The sequence below is a fragment of the Protopterus annectens genome, chromosome 7.part0 (genome assembly GCF_019279795.1).
Source record: "Protopterus annectens isolate FY-2018-M chromosome 7.part0, PAN1.0, whole genome shotgun sequence".
Taxonomy (NCBI): domain Eukaryota; kingdom Metazoa; phylum Chordata; order Ceratodontiformes; family Protopteridae; genus Protopterus; species Protopterus annectens.
In genome coordinates this window covers 128,778,033-128,791,844 of record NC_056739.1, presented here as the reverse complement: position 1 = coordinate 128,791,844, position 13,812 = coordinate 128,778,033, and the positions used below count along the sequence as shown (strand labels likewise).

At 43.6% G+C, this 13,812-nt stretch overlaps 1 protein-coding gene across 1 annotated transcript in view; it reads right to left on the bottom strand.

Annotated features, from left to right (window-relative positions):
* Positions 1 to 13,812, bottom strand: part of ANKS1A (ankyrin repeat and sterile alpha motif domain containing 1A) — a 3,005,277-nt gene that overhangs the window by 347,778 nt on the left and 2,643,687 nt on the right. The window contains exon 23 of the mRNA XM_044076145.1: positions 3,538 to 3,609. Within this exon, the coding sequence (XP_043932080.1) occupies positions 3,538 to 3,609 (72 nt within the window). The remainder of the gene's footprint in view (positions 1 to 3,537; positions 3,610 to 13,812) is intronic.

Below are 13,812 nucleotides of genomic sequence, written 5' to 3'. Positions count from 1 at the left end.
TATTTGACTTAGGCTTTCTACACTAAATCCTTCACTTTGCAGGTAACCCATAACCTCAGTTTCTATTTCTTTAACTTCTCCTTTACTAGTCCTCTTTTCTACTTTTCCTCTTTGTTTTCTTATTTTTTTTGTACTGCAAAATTTTCCATGTTCAGATGCCTTTGCCTGTGTTTCTCTTCAAATATCTTTGGTGCTGCTCTTTTTGTATTGATTAGTTTTGCTTTCTCCTTTGCATAAATATTGCACCATTTTAAATTTCTTTTTCTTTTCCATGTCCATATTTCTTCATCAGATGTCTCCTGCTCCTCCTGTGTCTCATTACTTTGGGGACTCGTTTCATCATGCTGTGATGTAACCGGTGTCAGACTTTCTGCACTAAATCCTTCACTATGCAAGTATTCCATAACTACAGCTTCTATATTTCTAACTTCCCCTGTTCTAATTTTCTGTTCTACGTTCCCTCTCTGTAATTTTTTTTTAATGTGAATTCCATACCTAGATGCCTTTGCCTGTATTTCTCTTCAAAACTCTTTGGGGCTGCGTTTTTATGTAGATTAATTTAGCTTTCTCCTTTGCATAAATATTGCACCATATTAGATCTCTCTTTTTCCCCATGTCCATATTTCTTTTTTATACCTTTCAAAAGTCTCTAGATTTGGTTATTTATATTTTCGCACTTCGTCAGTTGCTTCTTTTTCCAAACAGCCCAAGGTTTCCTGGTTTATACATCATTTTTCATAAATCTGTTGTATTAATGAGCACAAATTTTTACTCGAAGCTTCTGACAATTTTTCTTGTGGGAGTATTTTTTTTGTCCTCAAAATTTCTTCTTAATCTTTTTGTACATCTTCTGTCTAGAAATTCTGGACTTCGTGCGTAACAGTAACAATACATCATTTCTTTCTTATCCTCAATAGTCCACTCTATCGTCTTTATGGCTTTTTGGTCCATTAGCTTTTGTGATTTTGTGGACTCCTACTTCTGCAATGGGAGGCCATCCCCCCTGGGCCTGGCCTAGCCCCATTGTAGGAATATTTGTGTGTCCTTTTTTCAGTCCTGATACCACTGCACTTAGAAGGATTGGGCACTTTTTACCCTGGGTCTTTTGCACCCAGCTATCTTTTTTATTTTTTAACCTACTTTTGTCCATGGTATATAAAATACAGTCTATGCATCAGTGCTGTCTTGGTGAGATTTTATGAAAAAAACAAGGTCCACCTCATGAAGTAGGTACTCACCAAGATTTAAGGATGAATTCATTTTCAGCACTACTACTCTCATTTGCTTGATGACTCTCTCTCCATCCAGACCTGTTTCCTATGAACCTGAACTGGTGGATGGTCAGACAGGTTGGAATTAAACTGAGAACTCACAGTGAGCCATCACATAAGCTTGTGGTGCTGACTGCCCCCTTCAGACAGAACAAAGGGAAGCAGCATCAGAAATCTCAAAGTTTGGATGAAGCCAAGCTGAGCATTCAAGTCTTTTCTTTTGGCACAGCCAAAACCCCCTCAACAGCCTCAAAGGCCAAAGTTGCCATCAGCCCCAAATGGCATCTCCTCCTGTCCAAATAAGGTAACTCCTTGGCACCGACAGTTTTTGGCTCTGAGGCCGATCTTGGATCTGAGCTGTCGAGGGACAAGACCCCAAGTGGGAGAGACAGCTCTGACAACTTCAGTCTCAATCCATCCCCTTGAGTCTGGCACCAAAGCTTCATCTCTGAGACTCTTCCAGATCCAAATACATCGGAGTTGAGAGAGAGAGAGAGATAGGGATACAGTTGTAGTCAAAGTAGCACAAACTGTCGACTATGGCAAAGGCACACTGGAGCAGGTTGGAGCCAGGATAGCCAGTTCTGATAGATGGACTGGTACTGGACAGAGAAGATGACGGGTTGCTGGACCAGTAGTCAGCAGTTCATGGATGATGCCACCAAGAGAACCCCTAAGATGAATTTGCTTCCAAGAACTTTCTCATCATTCTATCGAGATCTCGACCAGCCAAAGCAGTGGGATCCAGAGACCTCTTCCTGGATTTTTTCTAATTCTTTGTTTTCTTCATCCTTGTTTCTCTTTTTCTTCTCTGCCCTCTCTTTCTAACTGCACTCTCTTGGCTTTTCTTTGTTCTTGATCTTGGCTTTGTCCTGCTTCTTGGCTGGAGAGGAGTCAGCAGTGGATGAACAGGATACAGCAGGAAAGGTAGACCCTGTCTGTGGAGGAAGACAACCTTTTACTATTAGTTTCTCCTTTCACAAGAAGAACAAGTTTCATAATCTGTGTCTAAATGGACAACACCCAAACATCTGACACACAGAATGTGGATCCTGAGGTGGGATTTTGGGCCCTCATTCATCACACTTCTTAAACCCTCAACTGTCAGACCTTTTGAAACACTAATGGTACATGCAGCAAACAAGAACTAAGGTACTAAGACGGAGTAGAGGGAACTATGGGTAGGGGAGGGATTACAGCCCTGGATCTGTGAAGCTTCTGAGTTCTAGTCAGCCAGACAGTATTACTTAACCTCCATCCTCTGCCACTCTGGTGGCACACAACCATAAAGCCCTGATTACAGCCTAGGCAACCCTGGTTTGATTAGTAGCTCGGGCAACTGATGGAACAGCAGAGAAAGCAGAGAGAGATGGAAACTATCATCCCAGCAGAGTGGGTGATGACATAGATGTCTGTTGTGACAATCCCAGATGAAGTCTGGGGACATGGTGCTTTGGAAGATGTAGTGCAGGTGGTGAATGGATGGATATGGCTAAGCTGCTGCTGAGGCAGGGAGATACACTGCAACATCCTCCACTGTATGCCTAATCTACAGATATTGCCACTAGTAACCTAGGGAGGGATAATTTCAAGTAGGTCATAAGGAAAAATCACCAGATTGAAGACAGACAGTGTGCATCCCCCTGATGTCCTTCAGCTCCTCCCTGGCCCAGGCTGAAATTCTGCATTAACTGGAGGAGAATGGATTGCTGGTAGACCCTTGAAGGATGTAGGGCACTGGGACAGCTGTCAGTTTGACAGAAATGGGACAAAAAGTTAAGCTATCCAGTCAAAAAATACTACTGAGATCAAAGACCACATTCTCCTTCATTTTTCCTCATATGTAGAATTTCCCATGTACAGCAATATATATTTGATTTTGGGAACTCTGATCTGTTATTTTCTTCTTAAACATTTTAACATGGAATTTGCCTGTCAAGCTTTGCTCTCCCAATGAATTTCTTTTTATATGGCTTGTGAGCAAAGAAGGTTATGATCATAGAAGCAATTATAAACTATAATCCTGTGGAATCTTAAATTAAACTGCTCCTTTGTGCAACAGTAATTCATTCTTGGAAATATTTAAGTTCTGCCAGAAATCATGCTTAGGTGCTGGATTGAGGGTTTAAATCTAAATGAAAAATACAGTAACAACTGTCTGCCATTTACAAATCACAGCATCTAATAATAGTAAATTCTTGAACAAAAATTCACTCAAACATCTGATTTTTTAAAATGCATTTGAAAAATACATTCATCTTCGCACCTTCATCTTCGCACAGGCATCTTGCGTAGATTCCGTTCCTCTGAGGTCCTTAATAAGCATAGATCCTAGGTACTGCAAAAACAATAAATATATATAATAAAGCACAGACATACAGAAACTGCAGTGCAACAGCTCAGTACAGCATTAGACCGGCTATTTAAGGTGATGTTTTAGATTTGTACAGTATAACATTGCCAAACTAAATATGTTTATTCAAAAGTATGCTAGGATATGCATGCATACAACCTGCTTTAATTAGTGCACTATGGCACATGTACGCTCAAAGCGCAAGGAGAATAGGCATGGAAAATGGCTGAAGAAGTAGCATGGAGAATTACAGCTCTCATGTCACTGTGCAAGTCTATGGTATTCATTACCAAGCAGGAACATTCAGATAAGCTACTGGAGGCCAAACAAACATTAAAAGATTTTCCTGTTTTAAGAATAAATTGCTACCTCGCTAGCACAAAATCAGAGACAATAGCTAAGCTCTGCTATGCTAAATATATGGCATGATTCCTCAAGAGTGCATAAAATGCTTAAACAAACCATCTGAAACTGAGGAAAAAAATCTAGCTACATTTTAAAAACAAAGCACACCTCCACACCCAAGGCCAACTTACAAAGGTGAAAAACATCTTAAGTTGCAGTTGAGCTGAATAATCAGGCAGGGATATTCCCCCACACCTTTTTTTTTTTGGTTTTGTACTTGGAGCCACTGGCAAACAAAATAACAGACTCAGAAATTCAAGGATACAACTGTTATGGCAATCAAGAATAGTTGGCTTTATTTGCAGATGATATTAATTTGTACTTGAATCCAGAAAAACACATTTCAATGCTGTGGAACATTTTGAGGCAGTTTCAGGTTTTTTTTGGGGGGATATAAAATTAATGAAGATAGAACAAAAACTATAGCAATAAACTATGTACCCCCGTCAATTTGTTCAACAATACCATGGTGAACATCAGCCTTTCTCTTCTTCTGGTTATCCTTTCTCCTCTTCCTCTTTTTTGTTACCTTTCCTCACTTCCCTCATCTTCATATCACTCTTCTCATCTTCTATACTGTCTACTGTCCTCTCCAGCTCTTAAAAACAAAGAGACTCATCTGCAAAGCCACGTTAGCACTCTTCTGTAAACAAGCAGGCTCTGAAATTGTAAACATTGTACAAACAGTATTTCCAAGTCAGTTACAGATAACTGTAAATAGTTATAAATGTAAATATTGGACTGTTTTTTCTGTCATTACACTTGCATTACAAATTGTGCATTACTAAAGATGTATTAGATGTCTTGTTACTGGAACTTTTCTCCCAGAGACTCTGATGAAAAATGGGTTCACTGACCAGATGGACTTTCCTGGTAAATAAATACCAAATAAAAATAAATAAATAAAAATATTCATGGGAATGAGACAAGATGAAGTATGTAGGAGTATGGATTAAAAAGGCTTCTGTTACAGCAGCTAAGGATATGTGGGAAGAGACTACAAAACGATAACAATTGAGAAACTAGAAGCTCTTGTTTATAGACATGGATAGTTAAGACACAGCAGTGAAAATGTTTTAGTCCCATTAATTGTACATAAAGGTCAGGAATGTTTTAATGAACCCACAGAGAAGTTGAAGAGTTGTTGTTGACAAAGAGTTGAAGGAATTTATCTGCGAGGAGAAGAGGGCAAGAGTTAGATGGGATAAGTTGATCATTCCGATAGGACAAAGTGATTTAGTATTATCTGACTTGAAAGAATATTTAAAGGCTCATGTACAAAACACAAGCAGAATGTTATAATTCAAAGTGAAAAGAGATGATGAAAAAGTGCAGAAGGCTGGGGGATTCAAGAAATAAGGAAAGGGTAGGATTTTGGATGCAGATCCTTACAGAGAATAACTATATCATATTCATAAAGTCGAAGAACATATTCTAGAACTAAGCCAACATGGGAATGGAGAAAGGAGATTTTTGTCAAAGGGGATGATTGCAAGTAGGGGTAGAGAAAACAGGCAAGTGGGAGCTGGAGTTTACTGAAGAAAACTGGCAAAATAACCAAAATAAGAGGAGCAAGTACTAGAAAGGGAAAGATAAAAGAGTTAAATGAGGTCAAGATAAATCTTGGACTGCAAGTAGACTGCCTTCCCTTCCAGGTATTGATAAGTGTATACACAGACAGAAAGGGACTGGGGAGACCCAAGTGAAAAACATGCTCTGGCAGAGTTTAGTCAAATCTGGAATGGAAACTTCTGTTAAAAAGGATAATTAGTTGAGCACAAAATACTGCATGATAACTAATCAGCAAAGGTTAGAAAAGGTTGGCAAAAAGGACTGGAAAAGCAATTTACAAGGGAACCATGTGAGGCCATATGTACAGCTCCCAAGTATTCATCAGAGTCTAGAAGGTTTAGGACTTGGAAATGTTTGCGCAGATATCAATACATTTTTGCTCAAGGAGATAGCCAATCTAAGTGTGATGGGCAAGAAAAAGGTAACTGAGATCATGTTTTTGAGGGTGCAAAGAGTTGGAAGATTTAAAAAATTCACTACAGAGTACTCTGTCAAAAATACTGGAGGAGCAAATGGCTGTAACTAAGGAAGTTGATTCTTTTGAGCTAGGATCTGACATAGTAAGGCCTTATTGAGTTTAATTTTATTGGCTGTTAAAAAACATTTATATATATATATTTTTTGGGGGGTGGGACTTTCAGGGCTTGTATAGAAAAATTAAGGACCTTATTTAGAGTTTTAGTATATTCCTTTGGTTTGGTTATAAGGCTATCCAAAATATTTTGATTACATTTACTAATATAATACATAGGTTTAAAATGGTAAGATATTTAAAATTGATTCTGAACACGGGTACAGGGAAACTGCTATGCAGAGTTGATGCATATGGTTGTGTACGTTTGGAAAATAGTAGGTAATTTTGACATCCCTCTGCTCTATAAGACTTTCACCCAGACTCAGTCACATAAATTTTGAAGTTATGTACCTACCATAACGTTCCATGTTAGTTGTCTTCTCTCGCCTTCTTTCTTGCTGGATGGGTTCGGAGCCGATCCTCGGCTCCGACTCGGCACTTGCTTTAGCTTGAGAACTCCTTTTACCAGCTCGAGGCAACCCTATATCCCATGATGCAAGGCGGAACTACCTCAGATCTCGTTTGGTAGCTAACCTACCCTGCTAAGGACTAACCTAACATAATTAGGAAACCCAAGTTCATAATAAGAGTCCTCAAATGAAGGCTCAGGAGGAAACAACCTGATAGGAACTCTTCAAGATCTGTCCAGGCCAGGGGGAAGGAGGGAGGGGAAGAAAGAAGGCGAGAAGACAACTAACATGGAGCGTTATGGTAGGTACATAACTTCTAAATGTTAAGTTGTCAATCTCGCCTTCATTCTTGCTGGATGGGACCGCGTCCTAGCACCTGTATCCCGGGTGGCTCAATGGAACAGACTCTTGAGAACTGTGGAACCAAAACTGGCCCTGTCTCTGGAGGCCAAGTCTAACTTGTAATGAGAGACAAAGGTATGAGGAGTGGCCCAAGTAGCTGCTGCACAAATGGTATCAATGGGTAGTCTATCCTGAAAGGCTGCAGAAGTGGATAGACTCCTGGTTGAGTGTGCTTTCGGTTTAGAAGGTAGTTGCTTGCCTCTGAGAGAGTACACATAGGAAATGGTGGAAGACAACCATCTGGATAAGGTCACTTTAGAAACTGGAAGACCTATCCTGTTTTCTGCATAGGAGACAAATAATTGGTCCGATTTCCTGAATTGTTTCGTTCTATGCAAATAGTACCTGAGCTGACAATGGACATCCAAAAAATGAAGCTTTTGTTCAGCTCTGTCAGAATAGTTTGGGAAAAACAGCAACAACAGCACCAAATCACCAAATCCTTTGAAAAGAACAACAACGAACTGGATATCACCATACACGGGAAAAAGACTGGTAGATCTATGGATTGATTAATATTGGTTTGAGACACAACTTTGGGGAGAAAGGACGGGTTCGTTCTTAAGGATACCCTGTCCTTATGAAAAACCAAGTAAGGGGAACGGATGCAGAGAGCTTGAATCTCGGAAACCCTTCTTGCTGAAGTGACAGCCAGTAAGAATATAGTTTTCCAGGTCAATAATTTCAAAGAACATGAAGCAGACGGTTCGAAGGGAGGTAACATCAAGGATGCCAACATTAAATTTAGATCCCATTGCAGAGGAGGATGCTTTATTGGCGGCTTTAGGAGAAAAACTCCTCTCAGAAAGGCCTTGCATAATCTATGAGACATAATGTTATTATCATGCAAGCCAACATGATACTTGGAAATAGCAGCCAGTTGAACTTTAACTGTAGATGAAGAAGATCCTGACTGAAAAACATCAGCCAGGAAATCTAAAACAGAATGCACAGGAGCAGTAAAGGGATCAATATTCCTGGAATTTGCCCAAATAGAAAAACGTCGCCACTTGCTAGCATAAACAGTTCTGGTGGACGACTTTAAAGAAGACACTAAGATGTCTCTGACAATCAGAGATCATCGGAAGCCTGGCTAGGGAAGGAAGTGGAGCAACCAAGCAGTGAGGTTGAGAGAATGAATGGCCCGGTGCTGCTGACCCGACTGGTGGATCAAGAGATCCGGAACTGGGTCCAGGTGCCAGGGCTGCACCAGGAGGTGACGATGCAGAGACGGAAACCAAATTTGTCGAGGCCAGTAAGGGGCAATGAGAATCAACTTGGCCCTCAAAACGGTGGCTTTCTGAATGACTTGTGGAATCAAGGGAAAGGGAGGAAAAGCGTACAGAAGTCCCCGGGGCCAATCCTGGGTTAGAGAGTCTCTCAGGGGTTGGCCTGGTAGGGGAAAGAGGGTGAAAAAATCGGGGCACTTGTTGTTTTGAGGTGTAGCAAAAAGATCGCAACAAGGTGTGCCCCACTTCAGAAAAATCTGATCCACTACAGATTGATTGAGAGACCACTCGTGAGGCATCAGAATGGATCTGCTCAGCCGGTCTGCCAAGAGGTTGGACCTGCCGGGGATGTGCGTTGCTATCAGAAACCGATGAGAGGAGATTGCCCATTGCCAAAGTCTGAGAGCTTCTCGACACAACGGATAGGACCTGGTTCCGCCCTGCTTGTTGATGTACCAGACCACGGACATGTTGTCCGTTTGTACTGCAATAGTCCCCGTGGGAAGAAAGTCGTTGAGGGCTTGCAACGTTAAAAGCACCGCTCTCATCTCCAGGACATTGATGTGCAGATGGTATTCTATGGGTTGCCACGTCCCGTGGACCATCCTGCCCTGATAATGCCCCCCCCACCCGATCAGAGAGGCATCCGTAGTAACTGTGGCAACTGGAGGAGGGAGAACAAAGGGTCGGCCCTGATGAAGAAGAGGGGAAGATATCCACCAGTTCAGATGAGTTCTGCACGATTGTGTGACTAAGATTTCGTGCCTCATCGGAAGACTGTGGTACGACCACTGAGTGAATAACATCCACTGCAGAAGACGCATGTGGAAGCGAGCCAGTGGTAGAAGAACAATGGCCGCAGCCATAAGACCTAGAACCTTTAGTATCAATCTGGCTTTGACCTTGCTGCTCTGCAATAGAATCCGAACGAATTTTTGGATGTCCAGAATTCTTTGATCTGTTAGTCTGGCTAACATTTTGACGGTGTTTAATTCTGCGCCTATAAAGGTGATAGATTGGCAAGGCCGCAGAGAAGATTTTTCGAAATTTACTGAAATTCCCAAACTCCTGCAAAGCTGCAGGGTGTAGTCTCTGGTCTGAAGAAGCTGACACCTGGTGGTGGCGGAGAGGAGCCAGTCGTCCAAATAAGGAAACACCTGGAATCCTTAACGTCTCAGATGAGCTGTGACCACTGCCATGCATGAGGCCAAAGGGCAGGGCTCTGAATTGGTAATGACTGGTCCCTAGCCGAAAGCGGAGAAACCTTCTGGAGCGCCTGTGAATCTTTATGTGATAGTACGCGTCCTGAAGGTCTATAGAGCACATCCAGTTGTCCTTGCCCAGAAAGGGCAGAATGGACTGAAGCGTGACCATCCGGAATCTTGCCTTCTTGACAAATCTGTTTAGATTGCTCAGGTCTAATATTGGTCTCCAATCTCCCGTCCTTTTGGGGACCAAAAAGAATCTCGAGTAGACGCCGGATCCTACTTGGTCTGCCGGAACAGTCTGGACGGCTCTTTTTCCTAGGAGCTTTGAAACCTCCTGTTCTGCCAAATCCCTTTGACCGGGTGAGATGTCTGGAAGGGATTGTTGAGGTACGGGATACCTTCGAAGGGGATTTTGTAACCCTCGGATATGATCGACTGTACCCACATATCTTGTGAGAGGGAATGCCAGGCTACTGGGTACAGCGAAATCCTTCCCCCGACTGCCTCCAAGGGTGGACAGTCGGGCAACACCTCAGGGGTGCTGAAAGGGCTTCTCAGGAAGAGACTCCCTGTTGCCCTGGTTCTGAGGACCCCCCCCTGCCTCTAGGGCGGCGTCTATTATTGTTACCCCCTCTGCCTCTGGGGTAAACTGACCACGTGTGTCCGGTGTAGCTCCTTGGGCTTTATGGAACCACATCTTTCCTCCCTTCTGACCCTTGGGATATGGTCTAGAAGGGGTGGAAAAATGGACTCCAACGGCAGAAAGGGTTTTACCGTCCTGCTCACACCTGGTCAAGGTATCCTTCACCTGAGGTTCGAACAAAGCCGAACCATCAAAGGGGGTATTGGTGAAGGACGCCTTAAAGGGGTCCGCAAAATTACAAAGCCGCATCCAGGCTTGACGTCTAAGAGCCACTCCTGTGCCTGAGGCCCTGCTCGCTCCATCGGCCGCATAGGATATGAGCCGCATGGAGGAGTTGGATAAGGAATTCAGGATTGCTAGCTGTGAGGCAATCTTTTCTTGAGCCCCAGCAGCAGAAGGATCCTGGACCACTTCACCTAGTTCCTTGAGAATATCTCTTTGAAGCCTGGTGAAGTGACAAAGGTAGTTCAGCGAGCATAGCGAAGGTCGCTGAAGAAAACATCCGCTTTCCATACCTGTCCATGGTCCTAGAATCCTTGTTAGGAGGATGGACAGGTACTGAAGGATCCGCAGTTCCTTCTTAGTGGCCGCCACCACCATAGCATCCACAGAGACGCCTTGGAAAGAAACTGTTTGTCCGTAGGGGCCGTAATAAACTTGGATGGTCTCCTGGGGACAGGTTCCACAGAATCTGGAGCTGCCCACCCCTTCGAGCCACTACCTGCATAAGTGGGTCGAAGGCGGAGACACCCAGGAGGTGGAGGGTCGGGATCCAAAGCCTCCAGGTATACCGACTCATCCTCGGAGGGATCAATGGATGGCCAATTCCCTCTGTTTGAGGAGCTCAAGGATGTCTGAAAAGGAGACATCCTCAGAGGGGATCGTGGGAACCCTCCGACTCATCTAAGTCGGTATCAGATGTAGTAGACTCAGGGGAGTCTGGGTGTTTCCTCTTACACGTCCTCTTCCGAGGGGGTTCACCTGCAGGATCAGGAGAAACTTCGGAAGAGGAGGAAATTCCCAATGGGGAAACCTGGGGCGATGGATCCCTGGGCCTGAGAGCAAGAGGCTGGCAAGAGGTGTCTACAGGCACCGAAGAGGGAGGAGCTAGAGGGATGGACCGTTGACCTGGCTCAGGAGCCAGGACACTCCTCATCACCTCAAAGGCTCCCCTCCCCGGGAGACCGGAATATCCCCGTTCCGAGGACACAGGAATTCCCGGCTCCACTGAGAGGGAAGGCTCCGAGGCCGATGTCGGTGCCGAGCTTACCAAAGCCGAAGCCCCGAGAGGGAGAGCGGGGTCGGACAAGGGTCCGATGCCACTAGCCCCCTCGGAGCCAACCAGGGAAACTCGACGACCGGATCCCTCCAAGGAAGGTCTCAAGGAGGATATCGGAGCCGAAGACGACGGAGCCAAAGGATGCATCGGCTCCGGCGCCGAAACAGTCGCTGTCCCGAGAAGCTCCGGCTCCGAACTCTGGTGGGGAGTCGGAGGAGGAAGTTCAAGGGGTGAAGCAATAGCCGAATTCTGCTGAGACGGGCTATGGAGCATTTGGGCCAGTGCCTGCGACTTTAACAGCCTGCTTACCACCCTCTCTAAGTCATGGTCAGACAGCCTGGAAGATCTCGAAGATCGGCTCCGATGGCTCCGCTCCGACAAAAGAGGAGACCCCGGAGCCGAGTGGATACTCTCCAACGAAGGGGACCGAGATCTATTTTGGGACGAAGTCATCGGAGCCGAAGTCCCCTGAATTCCAGATGGAGCCGAAGGTTTCTCGGCTCCGATGCTGGATAAGGTGTCGGCTCCAGCCGGAGCCGACAAGGCCACAGTAGATCGGGTGTTGGAACCAATCGGTGCCGAACCCACTACTTTCGAAGCAGAAAGATCGGCTCCAGCCGGAGCCGATCTCGGCCCCGACGGAGCCGGAGCCACCGGAGGAGGCTTAGATACTGTAGCCTGAACCTTCGGAGGCTTAGAAGGTTTACTGGACCCTGTTTTAGAGGGAGAACCTTCTGGCTTGAGTAAGCCACGGAGGATCAATTTATTCCTCCTTTCCTGCAGGACTCTCTGGCTAAAAGAGTGACACAAAGCACAGGAGTCCTGCAGGTGCAAAGGCCCCAGGCAGTAAACACAAGAAGTGTGACCGTCTGTCAGAGACATTTTCTGACAGCACGAGTCACACTTCTTGAAGCCTGAGACCTTGCCTTCCTTAGACATAGTCCTAGAGGAAGAAAGTCACACACACCCCAACAATCACACAATTAATCCCCCAACACACAGACACACAGGTAGGGATTAAGCAATGGGGTCTAGGCCTAACTTAAAACTCTTTTACAATTATAAAAAGAATTTAAAACTTTTTAACTATAAGGGAAATAGGGTGGGATGTAGAAACACTACACACTATAAAAAGGGGAATAAGGGAGAAATACATCCCTGACTAAGCTTTTTTTTTGACAAAATCAACTTACCTCAGCTGGCAAAGGAGACCTCTTTCACTAAGCGGCAAACGAGATCTGAGGTAGTTCCGCCTTGCATCATGGGATATAGGGTTGCCTCGAGCTGGTAAAAGGAGTTCTCAAGCTAAAGCAAGTGCCGAGTCGGAGCCGAGGATCGGCTCCGAACCCATCCAGCAAGAATGAAGGCGAGATTGACAACTTAACATCCTTTGATTTTAGAAGTTTTGTTTATCTAACATTAGAGGGATGGGTGGTTAGGCACACAAAGGGGGGGTAGGAGAACAGAAGTCACTATGCGGAAAATACTAACACTAATACACAACAGTAAATATTTATATAATCACATTGCTTATTGTGCTTTATTAACACTAATCAAGAAATATTTTGACACTTTCAGAAGTTATATCTTTAGATTCATGGAACGTTAAGGGAATTTCAGACAAAAGAAAACGGAACCTAGTCATGCGTATTATATATCAAAGTAAAACAATGATAACCTTTCTTCAAGAAACTCACCTGATCTCACAACTCTGGGACAGGGAGAGAAAAAGTAAATGGGTCAAGCATATAATAGCTGCTGGACACAATTCTACTTTCAGAGGGGTTGCTATCATTATAAACAAAGCCTATCAGGGGGAAATTGTTTCCTTGAAGACCGACTTGAATGGTAAATGGGCTGTGTTTACCTCAAATTTCCATAGCATAAATACACCTTTACTTTTCCTAAATATATACAGTCCCTGCTCTAACCAACAAACGTTTATTTATGAAATCTTTAACTTACTTATTGAATTTCCTAATCATTTATACATAATTGGGGGAGATTGGAATGCAGTAATGTAACCTGGCAAAGATAGATCCAATAAAGAAACCAAGCAACCGCATATCATAAATATAGCTCTTAGTGAATTACAAAATACTTTTGAGCTATTTGATCCATATGAGAATTTCCAACATGACAAAACAATATCCAGATATACCTTCTTTTCTACGTCTCATAAATCTTGGTCTAGAATAGACGCCTTCCTAATTTCGCAGTTCTTTCGGTCGTATAAGCTAAAATACAGCATTCCACCTAGATCTATCTTGGATCATTCTAAAATTAATATATTCATAACCCTGCTAAATTTCAGCCAAAACATATCTTATTTTAATAAGTGGACTTTAAACCCAAAAATTATTCAGAAACAAGAAGTAGCTAAAGAGATAAACAATATACTCACTCAATTAGATGAAGAAATCATAATTACTCCAATACCTTATGATAAGCAATGGGAAGCTGCAA